A 26976-nucleotide genomic window follows, 5' to 3' on the forward strand; every position below is an offset into this window, starting at 1 on the left:
AACATCGTTCGTCACTTTGCTTATTGGTGTTAATGAATTATTAACTCATGAATAAATGACGCATATTCATTAATGATTTCAAACAAACACAGAGTAATTGCTGACTAGTGATGTTTGTTTTTAATTTTCAGGGGGTGAAAAATAAAAAAGGGGGGGGGGGCAAACCAAGAGCTAGCAGAAATAGCAGTGAGTGTCAAGAAAACACTGCAAATCTGTACACACCCTGTGAGACAGTCGCAGCAAAGGCAACAGAAATATTCCCCTATTTAGCCAATTCTGGATGTTTTGGGAGGCTGCGGGACGTTTTCACCTCAAAAGTAACAAACGAGTGGAGAGAAAAGTGCAAAATGTGCCGCTTTCGAAGACACCCGCCGACCATTCGCAGCCACAGACATTTGAAATAGTTCACAGACTTGATGGAAAACTCGCTCGCGTTAATTCTCGCCAACTAGCTAAGCACGTACAGAGCGGAGCAGTGTAAAAAAATAAAATGATCATAATGTTCACATTGATGGAACAGCAGCAGCCTCTTGTGTAAAATGAATGCCACCTTCACGGACTTCAGAACGAGTCATGAGCTTGTCGAGAAAGTAACAGCGTCAATTCAAAGAGCGCCACTTGAGAACTGTTTTCCCATGTGGACTTGACGGAATTCGGGATTTCTAATTTGGCAAGAGATTTGGGGTATGTGTGGGGGGGTTTAGGATTTTTTTTTTTTTTTTTTTAATAATAGTTTTGAGAAAAGGGCGAATAGAAGGTTACATTCAGAACAAGCAACTGCAACAATAGCGCTGTAAGTGAATTACAGTCACGCACAAATAAATTGTTGGGATATTTTTTTGACTAATACGACTCCACGTTTTCTCCAACTGGCTTAAGTACGACAGGGAAGCAGTCCGTCGGGTTTAAATATGATCCGAGGCTGAGACTTTGACAACGTTTCAGCAATCTGGATGGGGGTAGATCACTATTTAACAGTAAAAATGTTAAAAACACAGTTTTAATACTGACTTATGGAAAAACACTGCTTTTTCGCAGTTAAACCTTTTATAACTTTTACATTAATGAAACAAGCCCCAACGCGAAACGTTTTTTTTTTTTTTTTCTTTCCTTCTTCTTGCAACGACCCTTGATGGCTGTACTGAATAGGAGGGAAGAATAAAATAAAATAAAAAAGGGGGGAGGAGAGAAAGAGAGAGAGAGGGAGAGAACCACTGAGTGGTAGCTTCGTCTCACCAGAATATAGAAAGACTGAAGCGAGGGGTCGCAGTCAGAGCAAGGCTTTCCTCCTCTGTGAAATAGGAGGAGGGAGGAGACGGCGGCCGGGCCGGGCCGCCGAGGCGGCTTCCGCTGCTACGAGGAGACTGTCACAGGGTTGAGGGAACCGTTGCGGCTGTAGAACTTAGAGAAGGCCTCTTCGAGAACGCACGCCAGACGAGGTTGATCGCCCTGGATCACAGAATGTCACCAAAGTCAAGGCCTCATTTGCTCATCCAAGAGCCTCGCTACGTCACGAGCGGCACGTATCGGAAGAATTACCTCGCTGATGAAGCCGAGCTGAACAAGCTCCACGGCCAACTCTTGCACATTCTCATCTAAACCAAAGAACAACGAGCTCAATCAAGAGAAGGCCAGCCGGTTACCTCGCGAGCGAGACCATAACATACTTGGTAAAAGATCGCAGCTCAAGTGTCGGTTGAGTTTGTCCTCAAGTTTGAGCAGTAAAGTCAGCTAAAGAGAGAGACATGACGTTTAGGGCGTGTGGGTGCACACATGTGACATAGTGCTGAGCCTTACATGATGCTTGGCGCCTTCATCCACGGGCTCAATGTTGCACTGCATCTGAAGCACCTGCGGAAAAAAGTCAAAAGAGTTGCCGTGAGGTGACAAGCAAAGGCTCGGTTGCCATTAGCCGTGTGGCCAGCCCTCACCTTCCTGGTCTCAAGTTCTGCAGGTTCTGGGGTGGGCGTTTTGACAGAGGGCGGCACGATGGGCGACTTCACCGCCTCCTGCTGAGGTTGTTGCGGGCACGGAATGCCGAACGCCGTCAAGGGATAGATCCCATTCCTGACACACACAAAAGCAGCAAGTTGAAGTGTCACAGTCGGCAAACAATTTGGATCGCTTTGGATTCTTCCTTCATTTCTGTAGTAGTATTTTCAGTCACACTAATTTTGTTCTTGTTTCAATCTCTATTTCGGACACTTTCACATTTGTAATTTAGGACTCATTTGGCAATCCTACCTAACGTCTTCCAGGAACTTGTCCAGCTCAAGGGCAGGAAACTGCGACAGCCTGAGCAGAGGGGGGGGAAAAAAAACATCAGTCAGTCTGATTTCGCATCCTCAACCAACCAACGACGCAGAACACTCACTTCATCTGAACGGCCTCCTTGCCCTCCACAATCACCAGGTTGGGGTCCATGTTTTTTGTCATCTCCTCTAACGCGTTCTCTGGAATCATATCTAGGGGAAAATACGGTGTCGTGAGGACACAATTAGTGCTGCTGTCTCCACGGCCATGTCCGCACTCACGCTGGTGGCTGACGATGCAGTGAGCGGCCAGCAGCTTGAGCAGGGGCACCTCGAACAAAGCCTGGTGAAACAGGAGCTCCCTGGCGGTGGGACGCTTGTCCGGGTCCACCTGCAGACACTTCTGGATGAATTCCTGGCAAAAGAGGAATACATAAATAAAACGTTGACAACTTGAGGGGCTTTGTTTCCACTGCAGAAGACTGCTTACCCGTTGCAAGGGGTCCTCTAGGGACTGAATGGCACTGTTTATGGCTTCTTGGGAAACGTAGGACGAATCGCCATTACTTTGGATCTCTAACACTGCCATCTGTGAAGAGAGATGGAAAATGACATGCGGGATGAGGATGAGCGCCGCAGAAAATGGATGGAGATGCATTTGTACCAAAAAGAAAACAACACTAACAAATTGTGTCTGTCGAGGAGTACAAATGAAGCCTTGTGGTCAAATAGCTGAAAAGTTTCCCCTCACCTCTAAGGCGCACATTCCAAAGGAGTAGATATCCACTGCAGTGGTGACATTGGCGACAGCTGGAGGGACAAAAAAACACAACGGTATAATCAATCAAGCAAAAATGTATTTGTAAATAAAGCGCAATCATACCGCCGTATTCTGGAGCAAAGAAGTGAAGGCTCTTCTGCTCTTCCCGACACGTTTTTACATGGTTGTTAATAGTGTCTGGAGCCACTAGAACAATTGAAAGAAAGAGAAGAGGTCCGTCGTTTGAACGGGGCAATACATTCCCAACGGTCAAAGTCTCCTTCCTACCTGAGCCAATCTTGATGAGGCCGTTGTGCTGGATGAAGATGGTGTCGCAGGTCAGGTTGCCGTGAATGATGGGCGGTTCGCAGGAATGCAAGTAGCTGCCGCGCAAAACAAAACACTTGTCAACGGCGAACGTGAATGTGTTTGACAAGAAGGCACGTATTCCTCACTCACCTGAGAGCAGACAGAATCTGTGTGCACCAGCGCTTCCAAGCCTGACACAAACATTTACAACAAGTCAAACATAAATCTTCAATTTGCCACCTTGATTTTCCCCATACCTTTTCATTCATGGTCTTGTGATTCTTTTTCGTCTTTTTCAGAAACTGTTTGAGACTTCCCGACGACATGTACTCTGTGATGAAGATGACCTGTGGCAGTGGAAGGTAAGACATGGGTGTCGTAAGAATAAGACAAGGTGCGGTAAGACAGGAATGCTGATGCGAGTGGCGTCTGTGTACCCGGGCTCTGTTCTCTTTGACGTCAGCCCAGTACTTGTGGAACTTGACAATGTTCAAATGCTCCAGCTGGATCAAATTGTCAAACACCGCCTTGACCTTTTCCTGTCGAGAAGAAAAGAAAGCGCCACGCATTTGCTTTCGTTTGAATGCCGAGACAAGTACTACACGAGGAAACCTTCTGTACTTATTTTGCCCCACTTCCCCCCGTAAAATATGTGCAACTCAGAAGGAACCGCATGTTCTCTCCGCGATTGCACCGCCGGCGTCAGGTTTGATCGCTTGTTTTAAAGCGGCTTCAAATCTCAAATGTAACTGAAGCCTTCAGTCTGTTTTGAGTGAGATTGCAGGGGACTGAACAGACGGTGCTAAAATACACCCTGAAGCTAGGAAAGGAAATATCCTCAGAAACCACAAGGGAGTGATGTAACTTAATCACACTCAGAAAAACATTTCGAAGCAATTCCTGGCAGCATTTGAGCTTATACAGTAAGTTGGTGGATGGGAGGATGATTTTGAACATATTGGTGGGGGGGGGGGAAAAAAAAAAAAGTTTGCAGGTCACCAACCTCTTGTAACTTGAAGTTTTTCCTTTCTGAAAACATAACTTCATTCCACACAACTTCAACTCCCTCCTCAGTGTCCATGGCCAAGTAGGCGTTATCAATGCCAGGTACGTTTCGTTGATTCACCTTCAAGGAGAACAATCAAATCATGTTATGATCACTGTACTGAATAAATGGCGGAATCTGGAGCCTATACTTTTACTTAAACAGGAGCGGTAAAGGTTGCTTTTGAATGATAGGAATGTGGAGTAACCTCCTCTCTGCGCTTCTGCCAACGTCCACACGGACTCTCCTCCAAAATCTCAGACTCGTCCTCGCTTTCCTCTTCTTCGTCCTCCGTGGCGGCGGCGGCCGGCTGGTTCACCACCGACACGGGTGGTGACACCGATGACACGCCTTGGCTGGCCGCAGCGGCCATCGGCTCAGGCTTGCCTTCCTGGACCACGTCCGGGGCCTGCTTGTTCTCGGAGCCCTCAGACATGTTGGCTGGTCACGCCGAGCAGCCTGCCGTGCGACACCGACGATGAGCCGTGCAAAAACAGGCCTATGCATCGATCGTATTAGGCTAGCACAGGCGCCCGGTAATAACAGCTGGCAAGTTGAGTTATGCGACTAGCGCCATAAAGAAAAAGGCTACGATATAAAAGCATGCAAAATACGAGTAAGCAAAATCTTAACATATATTACATACGTGTCAAAGAAAGGAAATGTGACGGTGTCAGCTCCAGTTTAACAGACTTTCTTCTCAGGTCCCAAGCTAGCTTAGTTAGCTAGAAAGAAAGGGGCAAGATCTTCTGGGTTCCCCAACGAACTTACGGCTAGCTTCCTTAGCTAGAGAACACTACCAGGGCGACACAACAAATCGTAAATTTGTACTTAACTTCGAATGTTTAGCGGAGTTACAAGCTAACTAGCGTTAGCGTTCGGAAGCAGCCAGCGCCCGCTCCTTGGGTTAACCTTGCTACTCGCAAGATTAGTCTCCCTGTACAAGGCTGAAAATGACACAGCTACAACATTACGACGCTGCTACACATATTTACCGACATATAACATGGTAACGTTACACTGGGAAATCTCACAGACATTTAAATGAGTCAATTAACGTGGCGTTAAAGTGCTAGACACAAAAGCCAAATGTGATGGCGACAAGTTCCAGATGCACAATGCACTACTCAAGCGTATACGTCAGAGTAGGCTCTGGTTGCCAGATGGTGTGGCGAGCATCCCTTTCTGTGCAGCTAGAAGAGCTAAAACGAATGCCGAAAAGGTTTCACAATCTCACGCTTGTGAACCGCGTTGCGTTCAAGATAACTACAACAATTAGATTTTGTTTTGAATATTATGATGTTTTTTACATCATGTTAATTCAACTTGTTTTCTTTATATTTGAACTGCTTACGTTGCTCAAAAATATCTGGCAACCATCGACATGGTCTCCTCCCATATTATTGATAATACAGTATTTTTATGTAGTACTTTTTTGTATATATAGATATGCATCGCATGTAAAATCATAACATTTTTAAAGTTGGTAGTGTGAAAATCGCTTATCAAATCACAGCAAAATAAAAAGCAGGCTAGTACTGAAGAGCCAGCTCTTTGCTCAAAATGAATCATATTCAATAACAAATGTCAAAAAATATAGCTCCCATTTGTATAGGGTTCTTAGATTAATTTGAAATGCATCTTTTATTATTCATGAGCTAGCACTTGATTATTGTCATACAATTACTGAGGGGTTTCTTGTTCACAAATGTTGTGTCATGATTGTTTCTCCTGATGTGTATTTTTGGAAAGAGCCAACCAGACCCCCCCCCCCCCCCCCCCCCTAAATTAAGGAGCGTATATTTAGGTCCAATGCCCAAGAGCGTGAGAGTTTACTTTACAAGTTATCACAGGAGCTGCACAGGACACTTTCTCGCACTGGGTTGACAACGACAGCATCGTATTTCCAGATTGAAATCCAGACAGCTAGAAGAGAATATGGAGAACCAGGAGAATAAACGGCCTCTCGTGGAGGATACAAACGTGCGAGTGCTTCGGGAAACGGAAGCGTCGCAGGCACCTGACGACCAGGCGGACTACCCCTTAGCAGGAGCCAACTCCATCTACTCAGCCATCCTTAGCAGGAACGAGGCCGTCAAGGATGCCAAGCGTCTCAAGACATTCATGGAGCTGCGAGATAAATACGTCAAGAAGAAGGTGCTCTTTGAGGACCCTCTTTTCCCGGCCTGCGACTCCTCACTCTTCTACAGCCACCACAAGCCCCCCATGACGTTTGTGTGGAAACGACCTTCAGTGAGTCACCACTCTCACACCAATAGAGTGATGATGATGAATATCAGAATTTCAAAGGCAAATGTCTTGACTTGCAGCCCAGTGTCTAAATTTGTCTGGTAAGAGTGATGTATTTATATTTTAAGATATTATTTTTAATTATTATTATTATTATTATAATGAGAGACGTGCCTATTATTGTGGCCTGTGAGTCCTGATAAACACAACCAACATGTGTTTAAGGGATTTTATGCTTCTAATAATACCACAAATGTACTGTAATATTTCTCTTTAATAACACATGGTCGAGTGAGGGTTATCTAGCAGCTGCTTGCCATTGAATACGTGACAAATGTGTGAGGGCAGTTCAGAGGTCCCAGCTGGGGTTTGGATTGAGTTACACCCTCATCTTGTCTGACACAGCAAATGTCATAATTAGCTTTGTAGACAAAGATTTATCCAGATCCTTTTGCAAACTACTGCACTGCCATATTATTTTTTTTCCGCCTCTCTCTCTGTAAACATGCTATTTTTGTAAATTGTGCCAGCATCATAATAAATGCATTTTGGGTCAGTGGAAAAAACTAGCGTAAATTAATTTAAATTAAATTTCTGACATGAATTACTTTTCAGGAAATATGTGAAAAGCCTCAATTCATTGTGGATTCAGCCAACAGGACAGACATCTGTCAGGGAGAGTTGGGTAATATTGAAAATAATTATTTACGATAAAAATGATTCTGCATCACACGTGCACGAAATTGGTTTGTCATAGCAATTAAGACGAACAAACGTGAGTTTGTATCTGTTGCTGACAGGTGACTGCTGGCTGCTGGCCGCCATTGCTTGTCTGACTCTGAACGAGAAGCTTCTTTACAGAGTGATTCCTCCGGATCAGAGCTTCACGGAAAACTACGCGGGAATCTTTCATTTCCAGGTAGAAACAGCCAGGATCTAAAGTATGATTTGAACAGCCCTCATATTCTACTTTAACCCCCGCAGTTCTGGCGTTACGGCGAATGGATCGATGTGGTCGTCGACGACCGCATCCCCACCTACAACAACCGTCTGGTGTTCACCAAATCCTTTCGTGAGAACGAATTTTGGAGCGCCCTTCTGGAAAAAGCCTACGCCAAGTAATAACTATTCACAAAACACAATGGGAAAAATGGTAATGGTGGTCTGCTCTCTGATCTGAGGCTGAATGGTTCTTACGAGGCCTTGAGAGGAGGTAATACTCTGGAAGCCATGGAAGACTTCACAGGTGGAGTCACCGAGTTCTTTGAGTTGTCTGAGGCACCTAAAGGGATCTATAAGATCATGAAGAAAGCCCTGCAGAGAGGCTCGCTGATGGGCTGCTCCATTGATGTGAGTGCGTAAAATGACTCCTCTTTACTATTTATTTTTATTTTTTAAATCCCTCCAACCACTGTATGTAAAGTCACCCATATGCATTTCAAACCAAACATTATAGTTTTGATTTTTTTTGTGTGTGTAAACCTCCATCTTCATGCCTGCACACTCAACAGAGGTAATAAATGTCCATTTAGTAATACATGATGGTGCCCAGGTTACCTCGCCTAGTAAAATGGAGTCCAAAACTGAACTTGGACTGGTCCAAGGACACGCCTACTCCATCATCGCCTTGGAGGAGGTAAAGTCATGCCAAATGTATTTTCTTGGAGACTTGGTGATGTTGAGAAATGCTTTTTTTTTTCTAGTGTGATGAGGTTGCAAAAGACAGCAAAATTCGCCTAATCCGACTACGCAATCCTTGGGGTCGAGTACTATGGAAGGGACCGTGGAGTGCAGTAAAATTTGGAAAACCATTCGTGCCGATAATGTGTCTTTTCATTTCCTGCACAAAATGCATAAGCAACAATTGCACCAACTCTGCTTATGTTTGGTGTTTTTTTTTTTTTCCAGTTCAAAGGAATGGTCAACTATTTCTATTGCAGATAGGAACAACCTTAAAAAGCAAACTGTTGAGCAAAGTGAGTTCTGGTGAGTCAAATCCATGTTCACCACCGCTTATCCTTTGGCTCCTCCCACAAATGGTGAGCCAATGGGAAGCCAACATAATTTAAGCAAATGTCCTTATTACTGCAAGCACTGCTAGCACAACATGACATATTCTGGCTTGTCCATCAATATTATGATCTCTCATCATCATCATAACTTTGGATTATAAAGCTAAATATTATCTAGTGCTAAGAAAAACACTACAGGGTCTTCCATGAAACCTCTTTCACATACCTGCCCAGGATGTCATTTGACGACTTCAAGAAGAACTTCACTAAGCTTGAGATCTGCAACTTGACCCCCGACACGCTGCACGGTGATGAAAGGCACAGCTGGAACGTGTCCGTCAACGAGGGTCGATGGGTCCGAGGCAGCTCTGCGGGGGGCTGTAGAAACTTCCCAGGTGGGGAAGCCAAACCGAACCGCATTAATAGCATCTAAATCCACTAGCTTAATGCTAACACACAATGCAAAACGTCACAGACGGGTACACAAAACTAGCATTGATGTTGTGTATTATTATATCTTATTAAGCATATCTTCTTTCTCCTCATTTCCATGCTATTTTCGACAGATACCTTCTGGACCAATCCTCAGTATCACTTGCAACTGTACGAGAATGAAGACCCAGAGGACCCGCAGGAACTCTGCACAGTTGTTGTGGCGCTGATGCAGAAAGGTCGTCGCAGTAAGAAAGAGCTAGGGCCCAGGTTCCTTACGATCGGATTTTCCATCTATGAGGTAATGGTTGTGTCGCTTGACTTGATCCATAACATCTGATATTCCCTTTATTTTCTTTGCAGGTGCCAAAAGAGGTAACACAACATAGCAATTAAAAATAATAATGAGGCAGCGATATCTTTCATCCAAATTGGCATTGTAGGCTTAAAATACACATTTAACTACAAAAATGGCATTCTGATTGGATATCTCAGACGGGTGGCCGGAATCGACATCTCCAGAAGGACTTCTTCTTGTATAACGCCTCCAAGGCGAAATGCAAACATTACATCAATATGCGTGAAATCACCGAACGCGTCAGGCTCCCCCCAGGAGAATACGTCGTCATCCCGACGACGTTTGAGCCTCATGAAGAAGGCCAGTTCATTCTGAGAGTCTTTTCCGAGAACAGGAGCACCTCTGAGTAAGGACGTCCGCCGCTCAATGGTGACTACCATGACATTATATTAATGATAATTTGTGTTGTTTTTGTGTGTCTGCCACAGGGAAGCGGAGAACACAATCGGGACTGATCAAACCCGGGTTTGTCCCATAGATGTCGCTAGAGTGCAGTTCTATTTGACATTGCAATAAATATTGCAAGGTTTGAATTTAATATAGCATCATTTAGCATTAGCAGCATTTCTCATAAGGTTTGGTGTGTCTTTTGCATTTTTCATGATGACGACAAAAGTATTGGGACACCTGGACCAAACATCTTGGGGTGTGGGGTGTCCCGATACTTTTGCGCATGGCATATATCTCTTGACAGAAAACCCAAGCCACGATGACGCAAGAACTAACACCTCAATATGTTTTATCCTTTCAGCCTATTGTGTATGTGTCCGATCGAGCATTCGCCAACAAAGAAATCCTGCATGACGGCATTCAGGGGGAGAAGAAGCCCAAAGTAATTTTGTTGTCATGATTGCTCAATCATAGTTTCCATGCAGTGAGTATCTGGCTGCAAGCTGGGTCATTTATGGCTCCTGAAATGTAATCTAGTGTGGGTTAAATAATATCACTGGGGAGAAAAGAATTGGCCTCCCTCCCAGCTGATCTCGAATGACTCCTACACCTGTTTTTTTCCCCATTCTGTGCTCATGATCTCGCACGTAGGTTGGTTAGGAAGGTGCCACAGGCCACCTTAAGGGGAGGAACTTTATTTTATTATTTTAATATTACCGTATTTTCCGCGCTATAAGGCGCACCGGATTATAAGGCGCACCTTCAATGAATCGCCCATTTTAAAACTTTGTCCATATATAAGGCGCACTGTCGGCTTTTGGGAAAACTAGAGGTTTTTAGGTGCGCCTTATAGTGCGGAAAATACGGTAGTCTCTTTTTAAATATCACAAAAACTTTCATTTGGATGGTATGTACGTACGCAGAAAGATTGCATTGGTGTTAAAAATCGATGAGTATTTTCTTATGTTGACTAGAAAAAACTTCTTCAGCCTGAGGAAGAAACTGAAGAGGAAAAAGAGTTCCGTGTCATCTACAAAAAAATAGCCGGCGAGGTAAACAAGCAGACTTCAATTCAGCAGCAACTATTGTGCTTAATTAACCAAATGAATGCATCCTTTAGGATATGCAAATCACCGCCAATGAGCTCCAGACCATTATGAAGGACGTGGTCTCCAAACGTGAGTGGAATTAAGCTAGGTCAGGTGACCATCATTCAAGCTACACTTCTTTTCCCGCAGTACACGAAAAGGCCATGGAGGGTTTCAGCCTGGAGACATGTCGAAGTATGATAGCACTGATGGATGTATCCTTAACACGCTGCCGGCAATATGGAGGAAGAAATAATTATTTTTTCCATAACTGAGTCAAATTCCAGACAGATGGGACAGGAAAACTAAATTTCCAGGAGTTTAAACACTTGTGGAGAAAAATTAAGCAATGGCATGTATGTTTATTTTCACTTTATTGTTGCAATATTACGACATGATTCCGATGATTACGTGTTTGCAGGTGATCTTCAAAAGTTACGACAAACAACAAAGCGGCTCAATCAGCAGTTTCGAAATGAGAAACGCGGTTACTGACGCAGGTGAGCAGCCTCACGAATATCCTCGTGTAATACTGTCGATTGATTTATTTCATGTTAATTGGATCTCCGTGCCATATTTTTGCCCACAAAGGCCTCCACCTCAACAACCAGTTGTATGACATCATCGCCATGCGCTACGCAGACAAGCAACTTAACGTCGACTTTGACAGTTACATCTGCTGTTTTGTCAGACTGGAGGGCATGTTCAGTATGTATCAATTTCCTAATATTTTTTTAAAACTTTCCATGTATATATATGCAAATATGTGTGTTCTGTGTCGTCCGTAGGGGCTTTCAATGCTTTTGACAAGGATGGAGATGGGCTAATCAAACTTAATGTGCTGGAGGTAACCAAATGTATTTATCACTTATTAAATTTAAACACACACCTGTAAAAATATCTCTTTTTTCTTCTGCTCCCCTTTAGTGGCTTCAGCTGACCATGTATTCTTAAACATCTCCACGCATGACCCGGCAACTCTTACAACATACAAAGTCTTAATGGACAATTCTCATTGGTCCTTATGATTTTGTAATAATTTATGGAATTACGCAACGTTATCAGTTTGTAGTTGAGTTTCTAGCGATAATAAAACCTTTTGTTTGGTGAACAGTTTGATTGCCCTACATTCATTTCGTAATGATGTACTAGAACTATTTCATTTTTGTCCTGTTTATTTCTAGAACTCAGCTGTTGTTCTGAACACGTTATTTGAACACATTAAAACAAAATCAACATGATTTTTAAGAAGAAAAAAGTAATAGAACAACAAATAACATTTCACTACATGTGTTCAACTGGAAGCACGAATGACGTAACCACATGAGAACAGGAAATGGCGGAAAAACGACGGCATCGGCGCACCTCCTCATGACTCCACCTTACTGTCCACATCCACATGATTTTGCATATGCCCAGGAACCTCCTGCAGATAAAACACACATGCCATATATGAATAGAGTAATTACATATTACAATCCAAGATATTAAATTACCTCCTTGACTGCCTGCTGTGTGGGGAAAAACTTGTTGCATCCTCTCCAGCGACAATTGACCACCTCCAGTTTGGGATTGGTGTGGTCTCGAGTGAGATGCTGGAGAAGGTGCTCGGCCATGCCGAAAATCAGACAGCAATTTTGCCACTGCCACGAACGCAAAAAGAATGGAAGAGAATCAATGCTGTACTTTGTTGCAGGGTTGTGAGAGAGTTACAAAAGCGGCCAAATAAACCAATCAAAATGGTTTAAGATCCTAAAAGGAGGTTCTTACCCAGCAGCGGTAATTCTTCATCAGGTTGAGTTTGACAGCTTGAACGCTTCCGTCGTAACAACCCGTGTAGATCTGAATGAAATGACGAGGTGAAGCAATGGTCGATGGGTTCCAATCGGCCATCTTTGGAGTCCACTTACCACGCTCTTGTGCACGGCCATGCACATCACCATGTCGCTGTGGCCGCCATACACCTGCAAGCGGTCGTGGGTCTGGAAAGCAACACAAATAGAATCGATAGATAAGATGCAGCAACATGCAACCACCACGATTCCACAAGATGGCGCTAAAGTATTAATTATATTGCTTGGCACCAAAAAAAAAAAAAACATTTTCAAAATAGGTGTCTGTCTACAACACAGACCTCTGCGCACTTATTAAGAAATATTTTCTACCTGCAGCTCGTAAACACGGATCAGCTTGTCCAGACAGCTGGTCACCATCACCTTCCCCAAGATGACGATTGACGTGACAGCGTGACCGTGTCCCTTGTAGATCCGAATCAACTGACCCGTCTACGTGCACAGAAAACAGAAATGGACAGTTCATTAGCACTACTAATTAGCTACTGATTAATGCAAATTACAAATTTGCTCTTGATTCCATTAATACGATTGCGTCATCATTAATGACATTTATGTGGAAATGTCATTTAATGATTGCAATAATAATAATAGATAATGTCACCATATCACTTCTACTTACATGGATGTTGTGAGCATGAACGGAGGTGTCACTGGAGCCACTGAACACCAAGTCATTTACCACCTCGAAAAAACAAACAAACAAGAAAAGTGTCCGAAGTCAACTTTGATCACAAGCAGCATCGTAAAAGGACAGCTGGATCATTTTTCAAGTGTCCCCTCACCTTCATACAGAGAACAGTCTTGGTGTGGCCTTCCAGCGAGCGCAGCAGCAAACCGCTCTTGGCGTCTCGCACGCTGATGGTGCTGTCGTAGGAGCCGACCAGCAGCACCCGCCGGGCGCCTTCCTGCGACGTGCCCAAGCAGCTTACCGCTCGAGGCCCGTGACATTCAAACACATCCAGCGGTTTGGAAGTCTACATTGAGGAGGGGGGGGGGGGGGGGGGGGGGGGTTAGACATGATTAGAAAAAAAGGACTGGAGATATAAACACAAAGTTGTTCAATTGGCAAGACTGGCTAAGCTTTCGGGATCTAGCTTCCGTATGGCAAAAAATACATTTAAAAAAAGAACCTGTTTACCTTTAAATCAAAGGTGGCCACTGAGCCATTGGCAAGACCAACAAACACAGTGGTCCAAGCCATATGCATACACAGCACTCTGTCAGCCAGTGAGATGGTCTCCAGACACTTCTTTGTCTGGTGGCAAGAGAGGGGGGGGGAAAACCAGCAATCGACCTTTTCCATTTTCAAACGTGTCAAACGATGGCCTCTCCTGATGTTCTCTACCTTTATGCTGTAGATGCGAATCGTGGAGTCACTGGAGCCGGTGTAGAGTCTGGCTGGCGTGTTTGGAGAAGAGGCGACCAGCAGGCAGTTGATTCTGTTTTTGTGGCCCTCAAACACTCCTAGGCATTCCAGGTTCTATAGCAAGGAAGTTTGAAAAAATAGGAGACTGCTCAAAAGAGTAAATATGGAACAAGCATAGTCATTTTTTGAATGTCTTAATGCTGCTCTGTGTTTTGGAGCACATACGTGGTCTTACTATTGCTGCTGTGCCAATTTAATATCCGATCTGTAAAATGTTTTTTTGTAACTCCTGACGTACCAGCAGACTGTAAGCCCGCGCTGTCATGTCCGCCGAGCACGTGTACAAGACGCCTTCGTGGACTTGCAGACCGTGAACGGCCTCCGTGTGGTTCAAAAAGTATCCCAAGGCTGACTCCGTCCCGTTCTCACCAGCCATCTCAACAGTCTCTGAAATAAGATTAAAGGAACAAAATCAAGAGTGCTTTAAAAAAAAAAAGAAAAAGAAAAAAAAAAAAGACCATATCGTAGTTTAATTTACTTTATCACACAATACTTCACAAGAAACGTACTCACCTGGTGGAGGAGTGTCTTCCCTTTCCGACGCAACAGGGCTTGCCGCTTTCCTAAGCAAAGTTGAAAATAATATTTAAAAAAATGAGCTACGCATTAATATATTGGTTAAAAGAAAAATTGAGGCGAGCTTACATCTTAAACGGGGTCTGCTGAATAGTCTGAGTGCTAGCAGTGCTGCACTCCATGTTATCGGATTTGGAAGGCAGCTCTTGAGGACCTGGCGCCGTTGAAGACATATCGGGTGAGTCCTCATTCTCCGATTCGTCAATGTCGATGACCACCATTTTAGGCTCCATCACTTCCACCGTGTCAGCGTTCTTATCGCTATTGTCATTAATAAGGACTGCAGATGCGCTTTTATCTAAAGTCCTCGCATCATTTCCTTGTACAGGTTCTATGGCAAGAGGTTCCTCCATCTTTTCATTCTTCATATCGACGACTTCCTCTCTTGAGATGCTTTCGGTTTGCTCAGTCACGCCGACGGGCTTCACTTGCTTCTTCTGGGTGCAGAGCAAATTAGCTGGGTTGAGTGGATTTGGATCATCGGCCCTGGTTTGGGTTTTCGGAGTGGGAGGAGCCACAGCGGGCAACGAAGTGGGAGGTGGGGAGACCGTTTGGTCACTTGGTTGTCTCGAGGGGGGCGGGATCATGGCTTCTCGCTTGATGGTTGTAATGTTGGGTTTTGGAGCGGGCAAGGCCGGTTGAGGCTGATTGATGACAGAACTTTGGTGGGTGTCGGTCGGACTGTGAGGGACAAGGAGCCTCGAGGAAGATGCCGAGGTTGGATCCGGATGAACGACATCCGCAGGTGCTGCTGCTGAGGTCGTGGCGACCTGTTCTACATTGGAGCTTCCGGAATACACTTCTGGAAAATATAATGGGGGGGGGGGGGAGGCATTTTTCATTGTCCAATTGGAACCTCACAGGTCCACATACGGTCTCTTTCAAATGTAACGTCATTCTTTATTTTTTAATTGTCAACCAAAGTTTTAAACGTTTAAAAAAAAAAAGGCTTGAGAGCCAATTCATATACGACTTGGGCATTTCTACTTTCTGCAAAGTGTTTTAAAAAATGATTTCGACTCAAGCACAATACCTTGCATGCTCTGCAGTATTTCAATGCGCTTGGCTCTCAGGCCGTCCACCTCTGCAGTGCACTAAAAGAGCAGGAAAGAAGAAAGGCATGGAGAACTTTGCTCTCAAGGTTTTTTTTTTTTTTTTTTAAGTGGACGCATTTCAGTGCAGCTTTGGTACCTGCTGCCTTAACAACATGAGCCTTCGTACTTCAGTGTAGGCTGCCTGTAAGGCATTTCGGGCGAGTACCAAAGACTTGTCGACATCCTGCAGCGATTGACTCAGCTCTTCTTCTCGGAGTGACATCGCCAAAAGCTTGTCCATTGGGTCCTGGTCTACAAAGAGACGTTTTTGCCAACGCTTGGAATTAGTATTTTAACTCGGGAGCAGCGGGGATTATTAATCGTTGATTACCATTGTTTAACATAAATTTCCTCCGTTTTACAACAGCCTCCACATCAGGGACGTCGTTATCCTGCAGAAACACGGACATTTTCTTCAGCCTCCAAAGTCAGCTCATCACCTTCACTAAAATCTCAAATAAAAACTCACTTGTAGATGTTGGTGTTTCCTCTTGTTGGTGTCAGGGTTTCCATGCTCAGCTTGCACCTTCACCGAGGTTGCCGCCGCTGTCGGACCACGGGAATTGTCCAGTGTGAAAGACCCCCCCTCGTCAGGCGCTCCTGTCGTTGAACGAGTCTCTCCCCGAGACGCGCTCGGAGTCGCGTCGCGGGTAGGAAGCGGTGTAGAAGTGAGACATGATGGAGGATGAGCAGGAAGAGAAGGAGGAAGGGGCATGTGTGCATTGGAGAGAGACTCCCAGTGGAAGCCCTCTGAGAGGATCAGGTCTTCGTCGACACCCAGGTCGAAGGTAGCTTTGCTCGGTTGAGAGTTGACCGACTCGATTCCAAACCTGAAGGCAAACACAAGATGGTTAAAGAGGTCGTTCATTAGGTCCCCTCGTTTGGTTCTGGGATTTCTGTTCACCGTTCTGGTGATCATTTTGACCAGATCGAACAAATACATATTTGCAACCATAGGTTGCAAATACGTCAATTCTTTAAAAATCAGACAATATGATTTTCTGGATGAAGCTCTTACCTTGGCATCTTTTCTTTCTTCATCTGCTTCCAGCTTTGCTTAAACTTGGGCCTGGATACAGCGGGAGCCTTAGGAGTCAACTTTGGGGTCACCTTTCTCAAAATGTCCTCTGCTGACTTTTGATCGGCCGCTGCTTTGTGAGCGATCCGAACCTTGGTTTTGGAGCCGAGCTGCTGAGGGTGTTGAATGCTGGCTGAGGGTCCAGGAGTGTTCTGTTCAGCTGCGACGTTGTTCCGTGGGGCGCTTTTGCCAGCCTGGGCGGCATTGTTGCTTTGTTTCGCTTCCTCCTTTTTGAGGGTCTCCAGCGAGGAGCAAAGCTCAGACAGCTGTGCTTCCGCCTCGGCGTTTTGCTTTCTGGCTTCACGATCCGCCCTGCAGGGCTCGCGCACGCCCATCGCTCGTCGAAGTTCTCGAAGCATGGTGGTGACGCTCATGCCTTGGATGATGACAGGCTTCGGTTGCGAGTTAGATGCGCTCACGTTTTGCGTCGGTTCAGGCGGAAGCTCATCCGTGAAGATGACGCTTCCTCGATCGGGCAGCTGATCGCTGGTGAAGTCGTCCAGCTCGGCACGCTGGTACGCGTAATGGCTAAAATGGGCCATCGAGGACCATGAGGGCTCCAGCTCGGTGTCAAATGATTCATTGCTGTATTGGGAGACGCAATACCTGGCAGCTCGGGGCGGATTCCTTCGCAGTTGGTTCATGTTTTTTTGGACGGCGCCAGTGTAGGTGCCTTTCTGCTGAGGCCCCAGCGCCTGCTGTTTGAATGTATTTGGACCTTGTTGCACATTTTTCAGTCCACTGGCTGCCTGTTTCTGACCAGTATGGGTTTGGCCAGCTTGATTCTGGCCAGCTTGTTTCTGGCCAGCTTGTTTCTGGTCAGCTTGTTTCTGGTCAGCTTGTTTCTGGTCAGCTTGTTTCTGGCCAGCTTGTTTCTGGCCAGCTTGTTTCTGGTCAGCTTGTTTCTGGCCAGCTTGTTTCTGGCCAGCTTGAGTATGGCCAGCTTGAGTATGGCCAGCTTGTTTCTGGCCAGCTTGAGTATGGCCAGGCTCTTTCTGGTTAGCAAGTCTTCGTTTCTTTTTCTTCTTTTGTGACTCTTTTTTCCTGCAAAGTAAAGAGGGACATGCATTCTGAGTACTTATAGCAAAACAGGAAAAACAAAGCGGTTAAAACCGTACCTCTCCTTCTTTAGTTCCTTGTTTCTCCTGAGGAGACCCTTGATTGTTTCGTGGTTGAGAGTGTTGTAAAGTGAAATGGGTTTTACGTTTTGCATTTTGATCCTCTTTAAATTGATTCGATGTTGAGGCATGGCGATGTGCTGGGCGTATTGTTGAAGAACCATGGAGGACAGCTCACATGCCTGGCAATCGTGACACGGAACTCTGAGGAGGGGAACAAAAAAAAAAAGATACCCATGAAATCAGACAGAAGTGCAATTCTTAACCCTCCTTTTTCTCCTGCAGGTTTGAACGGTCCAACCACACAACAGGACCTCCTCCAAGCCCAGCAGAGGTTGTACTTTACTTACTTGCCCAGCAATTTGTCCAGCTCTATGTGGTGTGGCAGGCCATGCATGTGGTCATGCTTATTCTAGTGACAAACACACGAAAAAAACACACAAACACAGTAAATCCAATGACTCGTCAACTACAGTGCAAAACAACATCATTTAACCTTTAATGAACAAAAAATGGATACTTACATATTTCGGAAGCACCTTTCGACACAAAATGCAGTAATTACTTTTTGGCTTTTTCGTTGGCTGACAATTGTTGTGCATATTTTGGGGAGTTGCCATGTCTGCTAAAGAAACCATCAATTAAGAAACATCAGTACAGTTCTTCTGATCAATTAAATAGGGGCAGGACTTTTGGTGACATGACACACGTAGTCAAATTTACACAGGTCTGCACTATCTATTCTCAAGGAATATTAGACTGACAAAGAGATTAGGCCAGAAAATGGGAGATATATTTATATCATGTAAATATCACCGTTATGATGAAATGAATCACGTCCAGTACACGTGGAGGCTGGCTAAGTGACTAATGCCTGACTGACTGAACACGGGACGATAATTTGAGAAATTCTGCTGCAAATCTACAACCAATATCTAATTGTAACTCAATACGTAACAAAAACAATTTGGAGAAAAAAAAACAAGTGAAGACGCTAGCTGTGTAACCAACAGCCGACATTTCTCTAAGTGTATATACATTCTTTTGGAATAAACAGCTCCAAATACAGGCAATAAAAGCAGAGACTGAAACGATTACACTCACCGGGATATTTTATCTACTTTCAAAGAGGTTAATAGAGGACACAAATAAAATTTTACATGAAGGTTCACATGGTCACAAGCTTACTTTGCCGTGAGGCCGCCATGTTTGTGACGTCACCCTAACCCCACCCACAGGCAAAACAGCCAATCTCTTTGCCCACATTCAAATAATACATATAAATAAATACACATTAAAATAAATACATTTAAAATTCTGAAATGATCGAACACGAGTGACTTTGTTTGTGCATGTGTGTGTTTTGTCAGAAGAAAAAACGGAAATTTTAATGTAGAGATTCTAGTCCGTTACTTCCTGTACGCAATGCTGTATAGTGCTATGCTAAGCTAGCAGGCTGTCCTTATTTACGGAAGACGCAGTTTGCTTTGAAATTACAAAGTCTTTTCAAAGACTACACATTATTTTATTTTTTTTTGAAAAAAAAAAGAAAATGTGCAACGGCTGCGTGCAAAAAGAATACCCCGATCGGGTACGTTAAAATGATGTTGTCAACACTAGCGTAGCATGTTTGCATCAGTAATGGGCAATAAGATCTTTATTCGGATGTTTACAATATTAACTTTGATTCAACTTTTTTTTCTTTCTGCTCAGGGAAGCACTTGTCTGGAGAATGGTTCTTACCTTATGAACTACCTGGGCTGTGCCAAATGTCATCACAGGGACTTCGTGTTGATCTGTAATAAAGACACAGAGGATGATGATGGAGAGGAGCTTGTGACTTATGACCGTAAATTGTTTTGATCCTTTTGAATACTGTGATGCTACTTTATTCCAATGCCCTGTTAATCTAGTTCCCTTGATGCTTTGTTTCCTTCATCTTATAAAGTAATGCTCACAAGCTTCACAAAATGTTGCATCTCTCATAAATGTGTCAAATCCTTTCATCATTTAAGAAAATATTGTTTTTCTTCTAGATGTCTGTAAAAACTGTGACCATGTCATCGCCAGGCATGAATATACATTCTCTGTTGTTGATGAATATCAGGTAAGTGGGAAAACAATCATAATGAGTTATGTCCTTAGTCCTTCTCCAAGCATTCCTAAAATTGAGATTAATGTGTTAAAGTTTGCATGGCCTCATACCCTTATCATATTGTAATCTGTTACTTTGTGTCACTCAGGAGTACACAATGCTTTGCATGCTGTGCGGCAAGGCAGAAGACTCCATCAGTGTGTTGCCAGATGACCCCCGACAGACTGCCTCTCTCTTCTAGAGCCCATACTCCAGATTAACACAAGACTCTTACTGGATTGACATAAACAAGATGATAAAACTTGCAACAAACATGCTGATGAGTTCGAGGTTGCAATCATTTGGACAAACAATATACATTTTTAAGTCAACTATTTCTGTATGTTGCTATATAGCAGCTATTATAACCATCTTGAAAGTGTCTTGATCACTGCACTGTAAATAGACATTCATGAATTAACATGTTTGAAATAAAATATTGACATATGTACAATGTGTTATTTGTAAATTGTTTCGCCCCTATAGAATCAAAACCAAACCAAACTTTTGCTTGTGGATGTATTTTCATGATCAGAAGCAGTTTGGTAAAAATACAGAAATGTATGCTGGTTTACAAATGAGTAAAAAAAACAAAACAAAGTAAGATGACTCATGCACATTTACAATACTGAAGAATCAAGTGTGCTTATAAATACATTCTAATATGCTGACGCGGAGCTATTTGTGGTAACGACCGAATTAAGATGGCTTTGCTGATTGATATTCTATTCAAATGCATGGGTTACCACTAACCGTGTACAGTTCTCATCTCTAACGCAACTACTGTGGAACCTTCAAAGCGGAACACAATTTGTTGACTTGTAAAGTGCTTCAATTTCAATGAATGCAATTTCAAACCACCACACATATAACCATTGAAAAAGCAATAAAATATTTATCCATTGGCAACTTAGTGAGCTGATATGATATTTACCGATTGCCCGATAAACTTTGGAGATTCCACATTTATTTTTGCTAAAATAGAGATTATCTTAGTGTTCTTTTTCTTCTAGCGTGACAATTTAAAGAGCTAAATTGAGTGCGTTCTACTAAATAGATGCACTTGCACACAGTGGTAAGGACCTCAAAATGGCTGACTTTTCTTTATACACATGCTATATACACGGACAAAACATGCTACTGGCTTTAGGGTTGCAACCAGTGGGCAGAAATATATCCAGTTGGCTCCACAAATGTAGGTAACTAGGACAGATTTGTGGAGTCGGAGTAGTGTTTAGCGTGGCCATTTCAAATTTGGAATGAAAACAAAAAAGGGACGCGAGCGCTCGCTTTGGAATTTTCGCAAACATTCCTGAAGTGCTATGCACATAATGGCTTCCGCGTTTCAAGGATCCCTTTGAGCTAATGTAGCAAATAAATACATTTCGTTTTTACAGTACACATTCTCTTGAGCACATACTGTATTTACACATGCGATTCGGACGGGTGGTTTCCGTTAATCATCGTTTCAGTTTCCTCGAGCCTTTGCACTCCTCAATCAAACCTTTGCCGATAGAGCGGGGGACCAACGGACTCTGGCCGGACAGCCTCGCTTGCAGGGGGCCGTGTCGAGGAGGAGGCGTCGACGGGGAGCGGCTGCGTCCTGGAGGCGGCGCCCTGCCGTCGTGGGGCTCCTGGCGGGACGGAGAGCAACTCAATGAGCGCTGCAGGTTGGGGGAGGCGCAAGGGCGGGGTGGAGGTGGGCTGACGAGCCGGCCGCCGCGGTCCTGCGTCGACTGGTTCTGACTGGACAGGGAATCGGCGTCGCTGGTGCTGCTGGCGCGTACTCGCAACCGCCGCCGCCTCGAAAGAGATTTAATCACATGAGATGATCATCCTCGAGGAGCGCTAACTCCCCCATATTGTGTCCTACCTGTGGTCGGCACATGCGCCTGATGTCGGTTTCCCGGGAGGTGGGCGAGGCACGAGTCTGCCACTTAGCTGCTCGGGAACAAAGGTGGCGCTCATGGGTCGCGGAATCTTACTTTTACCGCCCGATGACGAGGACAGAGAAAGAGGGTCTTCCCCTCCGCAGTCCGACTTGGAGCCTCGCTCCGACGAGAGACGTTCTCGCGGGAGGATGACCTGCAGGTTTTCGCAGGAAAGCGATGGGGAAGGGGAGTGGGTGGGCGAGCTGGGGACAGGGCTGCTCCAGCGGTTTTTCCGGTCCCGGTGACGGTTCCTGCACGGAGAGTCCGGAGGAGTGCCGGAGTCTCGTATTGGGATGCGGCTCAATTTTGGCGAGCAAGGCGAGTCTTTGGGCCTTAAAGAGGCGAGGAGTGAACAGATGGCTTGAGCCTGCTGGTTCAGCTCTGACGAGCAGTCGGGCAGACCCGAATCGCTCTCTGGGTCTTTCGCCGGTGGAGCAGTCGAACCCTTCAGCGGGCTTGATGACGGAGCCAAATCCGTCTTCTCTCCATCCTTCGGTTGTCCGGGAGCTTCGTCGGATTTGTTCGACGGAGCTTCAAGGGGTATCGTGTCACTCTTTTCGAGCGCAGGGGACTGCGCTGTGCCACTGGAGGACTGAGAACAACTTGGTGATTAGAGGCATGGATAAAAAAAATGACAAGTGGCATTAGCAAGAGTAACTCTAGTTGAAGCTGATCCACGCAAAAGTATAGAAAACATCACAGACAAAATTGCTTGATCCTGCCTACCTGATCCATGTGGGGTCGTCCCATGATGACCGAGGGCATTTGCCCCAACAGCCCCGGCAGCCTCCTGTGGCCAAGTAACCATGACCCGACAGAACAGTGTGACAAAACAGGACTGACTGCTACAGCTGGGCCCTCCTGCGGCGGATGGTTCTCGCCGTCAGCAGGATTAGGGGCGGCTGCTTTGTCCTCGCGCTGGGCTTCGGCCAAAGGCTTGATGGCTCCGGAATTGGCGCCTTGCTCCATTTCCAGCACCACCCACTCCTGGGAGTCTCCCTCTTGGATCACAGGACTGAAGTTGACTGCGACAAAACCGCTGCTGACCGCGCCTTCTTCTGGGTCCGCCGTACCCGTGCCGGAATGATCGTCGGACAAAACTTTCTCCCCGATGTTTGAAAGACACGGAGGCGTTTTGCCTCGACTAAAAAAAAACAACAACCCCAGTTCAAGTTTGTTTTAGATGTGTGGGAGCAATGGAAGCACTAACCAGGACTCAAGGAAGCGCTCGAGAGTCGGCTTGGGTTCGGGTGCAAGTCTTCTTTCAAACGCCAAACTCTGACTCTGACGCATCTTTCGGAGCAGCGGCATAGCCCGGTCCAAGTACATGGTCTCGGATCGGACTCGCCTCGGAGAACTCTGCGCCGAGCCGGCAGGGCTTTGGTTGCCCTGGTTCTGACTATGCTCTTCCTCACTCACCACCTGGGAAAAAAATAAATTGACGTAGCAACTCAAACATCACAACCGTGTGGCAGGCGAGAGAATGCCGACACGGCACAAATGTCTGACCTTCCTAATCATTGGCTCAACATGATTCTGGCTTTGAATGCGGTTCATTTCGTCCCATATGCCTCTGGCAGGAACGGACGCAGGGGTGACAGGAGGGGGGCAGTTGTCAGCGTCGCTGAAGCGCTCTCCGAGCATGAGGACATCCTCCGTGTTCTCCCTCTGCAATTCCACTGGCAGCACTGATGCATTGGCCATGCTTTAGAAAGAGATAAGAGTGAGAAGGTCAGCCAGGAGCTCATTTTGCAAAACCCAGCAGGGTGGAAATATTGTTTTTTTTTTAAGAAAAACAGCCAACTGGTTCGACCGTTGAGGGAAATAACTACAGCATGACTGTGCATGTATATTTTTAGTCATGTGTACCCCATGTGAGCTGGCGTGAGGCGGGTGAGCTCCTGGCCAGTGGGTGGTGCCACCGCGGTTGTCAGCATGTCCTCCGAGTCGCATTTCTCCCAATCGTAGGGATCGTTGTGCAGCACATTGTGGCTTTTCATAGCACGGTCAAACAGTGACATCAGCAGCTGTCACGGGTGGGGTGGAGGGGCCCGGGGGGTGGGGGGGGGCAAACACAGGTGTCAGCATTTTGGCAGTCGGTAGAGGACCAAACGTGAGCTTAGAGCCAACCTCGTAGTCTGGTTTAGTGTAGTAGTCCAGACTGAGGATGTGATCCAGGAATGTGGTAAACTCCAATGGTAAGTGATTAAGCATGAGGCGGTGGTCGTATGCTTCTTTTAGATTTCCTACTTGTTCCTGTTGGAGCGGAAGATATAAATATAATTGATATTTGATCATTGATAGTAGTTCCAACTATTTTGGCAAGTGACATGCTGTACCTTGTCTTTAAATTTTCTCCATGGGAGCTGACCGGACATGAATTCAACCAACATGTAGAAGAGGGACCATAGATCGTCATGACGACCAATTTCCTGCAGAGTCCAAAAAAAACAACAACCACAGAACGTGAAAACAACAGCCTACCACAATTAATAGACAAGTGATATCCAAATCCACGTGTTATATTTTTGGGGGGAATGTCGTCAACTCAAACAATCAATTATAAAATAGTGATGAAATGACGATGTTCTAAGAAAACCTTTCTAATCGTGTTGTGAACATTCCCTTGACCAGTTCCGACCTCCTTGGTGGAAATATTGAAAGACAACACATGAGAGAAAATGTCCAGTCACCTTGTTTTTATGAGTATTGATTGAAGCATATCGCACAGTTCCCCTGAAGCCGGCCACAGATCGAGGCTGGAAGTGAAAAAGTTATCGTTAGAGTGTGTCATCGGATGAAAATACTTCAAGTCTGGGACATTTTATTTTCACAAATGGGTTCACAAATTTTGAGATGACTTACAGGACGAAGTTCTTGGTTGGAGGTCATGTACTGTCGGGCCAAACCAAAGTCCAGCATGTAGCAGCACCTGCAAGTACTTGCTAGTCTTCCCATTGCAAAGTTAGCCTGTGAGTGACCAAAACAGAAAGTTCAAATTTGCAATATGAAAATATATTGACTACTTCGAGCGACTGTAGTCTTACTGGTTTAATGTCACGGTGCAGGAAGCCCACTGAGTGGATGCTTTCGATGCTTTGTAAAATCTGCTTGCCGAGCCGCATAGTCGTCGAGACTGAGAATGTACCACGGATCCTGCTCCTCCGTAGATCTGCCAAGTTCCTCCCCTTTGGACAGTCACAACATCTTACGATTATTATTGACCCATTTTAAAACAAAAGTAAAATGGAATGACGCTGGATGTTTACGTAACAGGTGTCAGTAAATAATAATAATGCATTACGAGATCTTAATGGCAATTATTACCTAAATTAAAGGAACATCGTAAAAAGCTTACCTGGAGTTCCATCACCACATAGTTGAAGCGCTCGTTTCGACCAGCGCTGACAAAGCGACACACGTTATCCTTGCCTGTCGATAAATAATCAAAAATAAGAAAATCTAATACACAGAGTCAGTAATTAGTCAGAGTAAAAATAAAATGTCTTATACCTTATATAGTATTGTAATTAATTATTGATCCAGATATCACATTTCATAGAAATAAGGTAGAGCTGCTAACTTAACAATTGATCATGCAATTTTTCAATAATCTGCACATTCCTCATTTTCAGTTGATCAACAAACACTTGCAAGTTTTTATTCGCCACTTTACCTTGCAGCTTCCTCAACACGGCCGCCTCTGTCCTCTGTACCGGTTTGGGGTGTGTGGCAGACTCCACCTTCATGGCAAGAGTGGCCTGGCTCACGAGGTCCAAGACCTCGTAGACCTCCCCGAAACCGCCTCCACCTATCTTTCTCACCTGCAGAGCAAATTTTACATGAGGCGGGTGATGGGTCACTGGTGGGGGTGACCCGATAAAGTGTCGAAATAATTCTTATTTTAGTGACATCTTACCACTCTCCATCTGTCTCGGACCACATCTGCCGTTGACAGGATGTCGATATGCTCTCCACTCATGGTGAGGGCTCTCTGCTGCAGTCACAAGCTGACATCAGGGGCACCAGCCCATCACTGCAAACAATTTATTCACTCCTTAAACCACACCGGCCTGACATTGTGACTTGTGATAGGTAAGGTTACATACTGCAAATACCTTCATGTCACCAATTCGTGTATTTTAAAGTGGGAGAGGTTAATTTGATTGTGCGTGACATTCAAATGGGGAGGTAGCCAGCGGTTAGCAACTAGCTTTAGCTGATTTTAACCGGTGCCCACAGCATAATAATGAAAAGATAGGGGGGGAACTAGGGATGGGATAGCTGCAAGGCAGCAAAAATTCGAGGCGGTGCTCAATGCTAACTAGCATGTTTACTCCGCGGTGGCTAAGCAGCGAGCCCACGCTACTCCGTCCCTGCGTTACCTCGCTCGGATGCACTGGTGAGACTCCGGGAAAGAGCCTCCATGGTTGATTTCTTGACAGCAACGTCATTCCTATAGTTCCTTTATCTTGCGGATGAAGGCACGGTGATGGGAGGCATTCTCGAAAACGTGAGCTAAGCTAGCCAGTTGAATTATGTCCACAGCCGCTGCCTACATCGGGAACGGTGACGTCATAAAAGCTCCGATTGAGCCGCAGAATCACCATGGCAACCATTAACCCCGCCCCGTGGTCAATACAACACGATCGCATTGGCATAAAAAATGAAATTGCCTAAAATAGCCAAGTCAAACAGTTGGTGGTTTTTCAGGTTAAATATTTATAAACGTTATATTCATGAAAACGTCTGAATTTGAGAATTTTATAGAAACAAATTAAAGTGAAGATGTACGTTCGGTTTTGCGTGCCACTGTTCCCCGGTTTGTAAACACACAATTTAAACCTTGCTGTACACTACCGAATAA

General features: G+C 45.0%; 5 protein-coding genes across 9 annotated transcripts; 2 read left to right on the plus strand and 3 right to left on the minus strand.

Moving 5' to 3' along the window:
• Nucleotides 1-94: 94 nt before the first annotated feature.
• On the minus strand, nucleotides 95-5525 carry nrbp1 (nuclear receptor binding protein 1). 2 transcript variants are annotated; one of them, XM_061269700.1, is made up of 18 exons: nucleotides 5013-5521; nucleotides 4575-4825; nucleotides 4325-4447; nucleotides 3759-3860; nucleotides 3579-3668; nucleotides 3472-3512; nucleotides 3301-3395; nucleotides 3136-3219; nucleotides 3004-3062; nucleotides 2743-2841; nucleotides 2535-2667; nucleotides 2375-2465; nucleotides 2245-2295; nucleotides 1932-2067; nucleotides 1798-1851; nucleotides 1668-1731; nucleotides 1540-1595; nucleotides 95-1449 (listed from the first exon to the last, which is right to left on the minus strand). In XM_061269700.1, exons 2-18 carry the CDS (start codon nucleotides 4800-4802, stop codon nucleotides 1354-1356), a joined length of 1602 nt encoding a protein of 533 aa, XP_061125684.1. In that variant the 5' UTR covers nucleotides 4803-4825; nucleotides 5013-5521; the 3' UTR covers nucleotides 95-1353. The 2 variants fall into 2 exon arrangements, with proteins under 2 accessions (XP_061125684.1, XP_061125683.1); XM_061269699.1 differs by having other exon boundaries at nucleotides 3136-3395; nucleotides 5013-5525.
• A 728-nt stretch (nucleotides 5526-6253) lies between these two features.
• Nucleotides 6254-12012, plus strand: capn3b (calpain 3b). Its single transcript, XM_061269628.1, has 22 exons — nucleotides 6254-6619; nucleotides 7232-7301; nucleotides 7417-7535; nucleotides 7601-7734; nucleotides 7798-7966; nucleotides 8169-8252; nucleotides 8320-8407; nucleotides 8521-8602; nucleotides 8863-9023; nucleotides 9195-9361; nucleotides 9424-9435; nucleotides 9556-9764; nucleotides 9847-9883; nucleotides 10170-10250; nucleotides 10783-10860; nucleotides 10929-10986; nucleotides 11047-11111; nucleotides 11184-11252; nucleotides 11318-11396; nucleotides 11488-11604; nucleotides 11685-11743; nucleotides 11824-12012. Exons 1-22 carry the CDS (start codon nucleotides 6305-6307, stop codon nucleotides 11848-11850), a joined length of 2280 nt encoding a protein of 759 aa, XP_061125612.1. The 5' UTR covers nucleotides 6254-6304; the 3' UTR covers nucleotides 11851-12012.
• Nucleotides 12013-12053: 41 nt separating this feature from the next.
• Nucleotides 12054-19284, minus strand: LOC133146205 (zinc finger protein 106-like). Of its 4 annotated transcripts, XM_061269627.1 has the most exons (22): nucleotides 19233-19277; nucleotides 18569-18669; nucleotides 18395-18456; nucleotides 18045-18248; nucleotides 17533-17970; nucleotides 16867-17454; nucleotides 16318-16678; nucleotides 16180-16240; nucleotides 15946-16100; nucleotides 15788-15848; nucleotides 14824-15556; nucleotides 14692-14741; nucleotides 14417-14565; nucleotides 14098-14232; nucleotides 13891-14007; nucleotides 13535-13726; nucleotides 13372-13434; nucleotides 13062-13181; nucleotides 12807-12878; nucleotides 12667-12738; nucleotides 12393-12539; nucleotides 12054-12322 (listed from the first exon to the last, which is right to left on the minus strand). In XM_061269627.1, the coding sequence occupies exons 1-22, from the start codon at nucleotides 19249-19251 to the stop codon at nucleotides 12266-12268; spliced, it is 3957 nt and encodes a 1318-aa protein (XP_061125611.1). In that variant the 5' UTR covers nucleotides 19252-19277; the 3' UTR covers nucleotides 12054-12265. The 4 variants fall into 4 exon arrangements, with proteins under 4 accessions (XP_061125611.1, XP_061125608.1, XP_061125609.1 ...); XM_061269624.1 differs by having other exon boundaries at nucleotides 16867-17970; nucleotides 18569-18666; nucleotides 19149-19284; XM_061269625.1 differs by having other exon boundaries at nucleotides 16867-17970; nucleotides 19149-19280.
• A 110-nt stretch (nucleotides 19285-19394) lies between these two features.
• On the plus strand, nucleotides 19395-20632 carry churc1 (churchill domain containing 1). Its single transcript, XM_061269664.1, has 4 exons — nucleotides 19395-19635; nucleotides 19758-19893; nucleotides 20081-20151; nucleotides 20288-20632. The coding sequence occupies exons 1-4, from the start codon at nucleotides 19597-19599 to the stop codon at nucleotides 20378-20380; spliced, it is 339 nt and encodes a 112-aa protein (XP_061125648.1). The 5' UTR covers nucleotides 19395-19596; the 3' UTR covers nucleotides 20381-20632.
• A 51-nt stretch (nucleotides 20633-20683) lies between these two features.
• On the minus strand, nucleotides 20684-26695 carry ttbk2b (tau tubulin kinase 2b). Its single transcript, XM_061269634.1, has 15 exons — nucleotides 26495-26695; nucleotides 26029-26145; nucleotides 25786-25933; nucleotides 25468-25541; nucleotides 25157-25297; nucleotides 24975-25079; nucleotides 24803-24868; nucleotides 24449-24541; nucleotides 24240-24365; nucleotides 23979-24136; nucleotides 23619-23814; nucleotides 23320-23531; nucleotides 22836-23253; nucleotides 22052-22701; nucleotides 20684-21981 (listed from the first exon to the last, which is right to left on the minus strand). The coding sequence occupies exons 2-15, from the start codon at nucleotides 26089-26091 to the stop codon at nucleotides 21639-21641; spliced, it is 2793 nt and encodes a 930-aa protein (XP_061125618.1). The 5' UTR covers nucleotides 26092-26145; nucleotides 26495-26695; the 3' UTR covers nucleotides 20684-21638.
• Between the last annotated feature and the right edge of the window lie 281 nt (nucleotides 26696-26976).

The sequence above is a fragment of the Syngnathus typhle genome, linkage group LG22, assembly GCF_033458585.1.
Source record: "Syngnathus typhle isolate RoL2023-S1 ecotype Sweden linkage group LG22, RoL_Styp_1.0, whole genome shotgun sequence".
NCBI lineage: Eukaryota > Metazoa > Chordata > Actinopteri > Syngnathiformes > Syngnathidae > Syngnathus > Syngnathus typhle.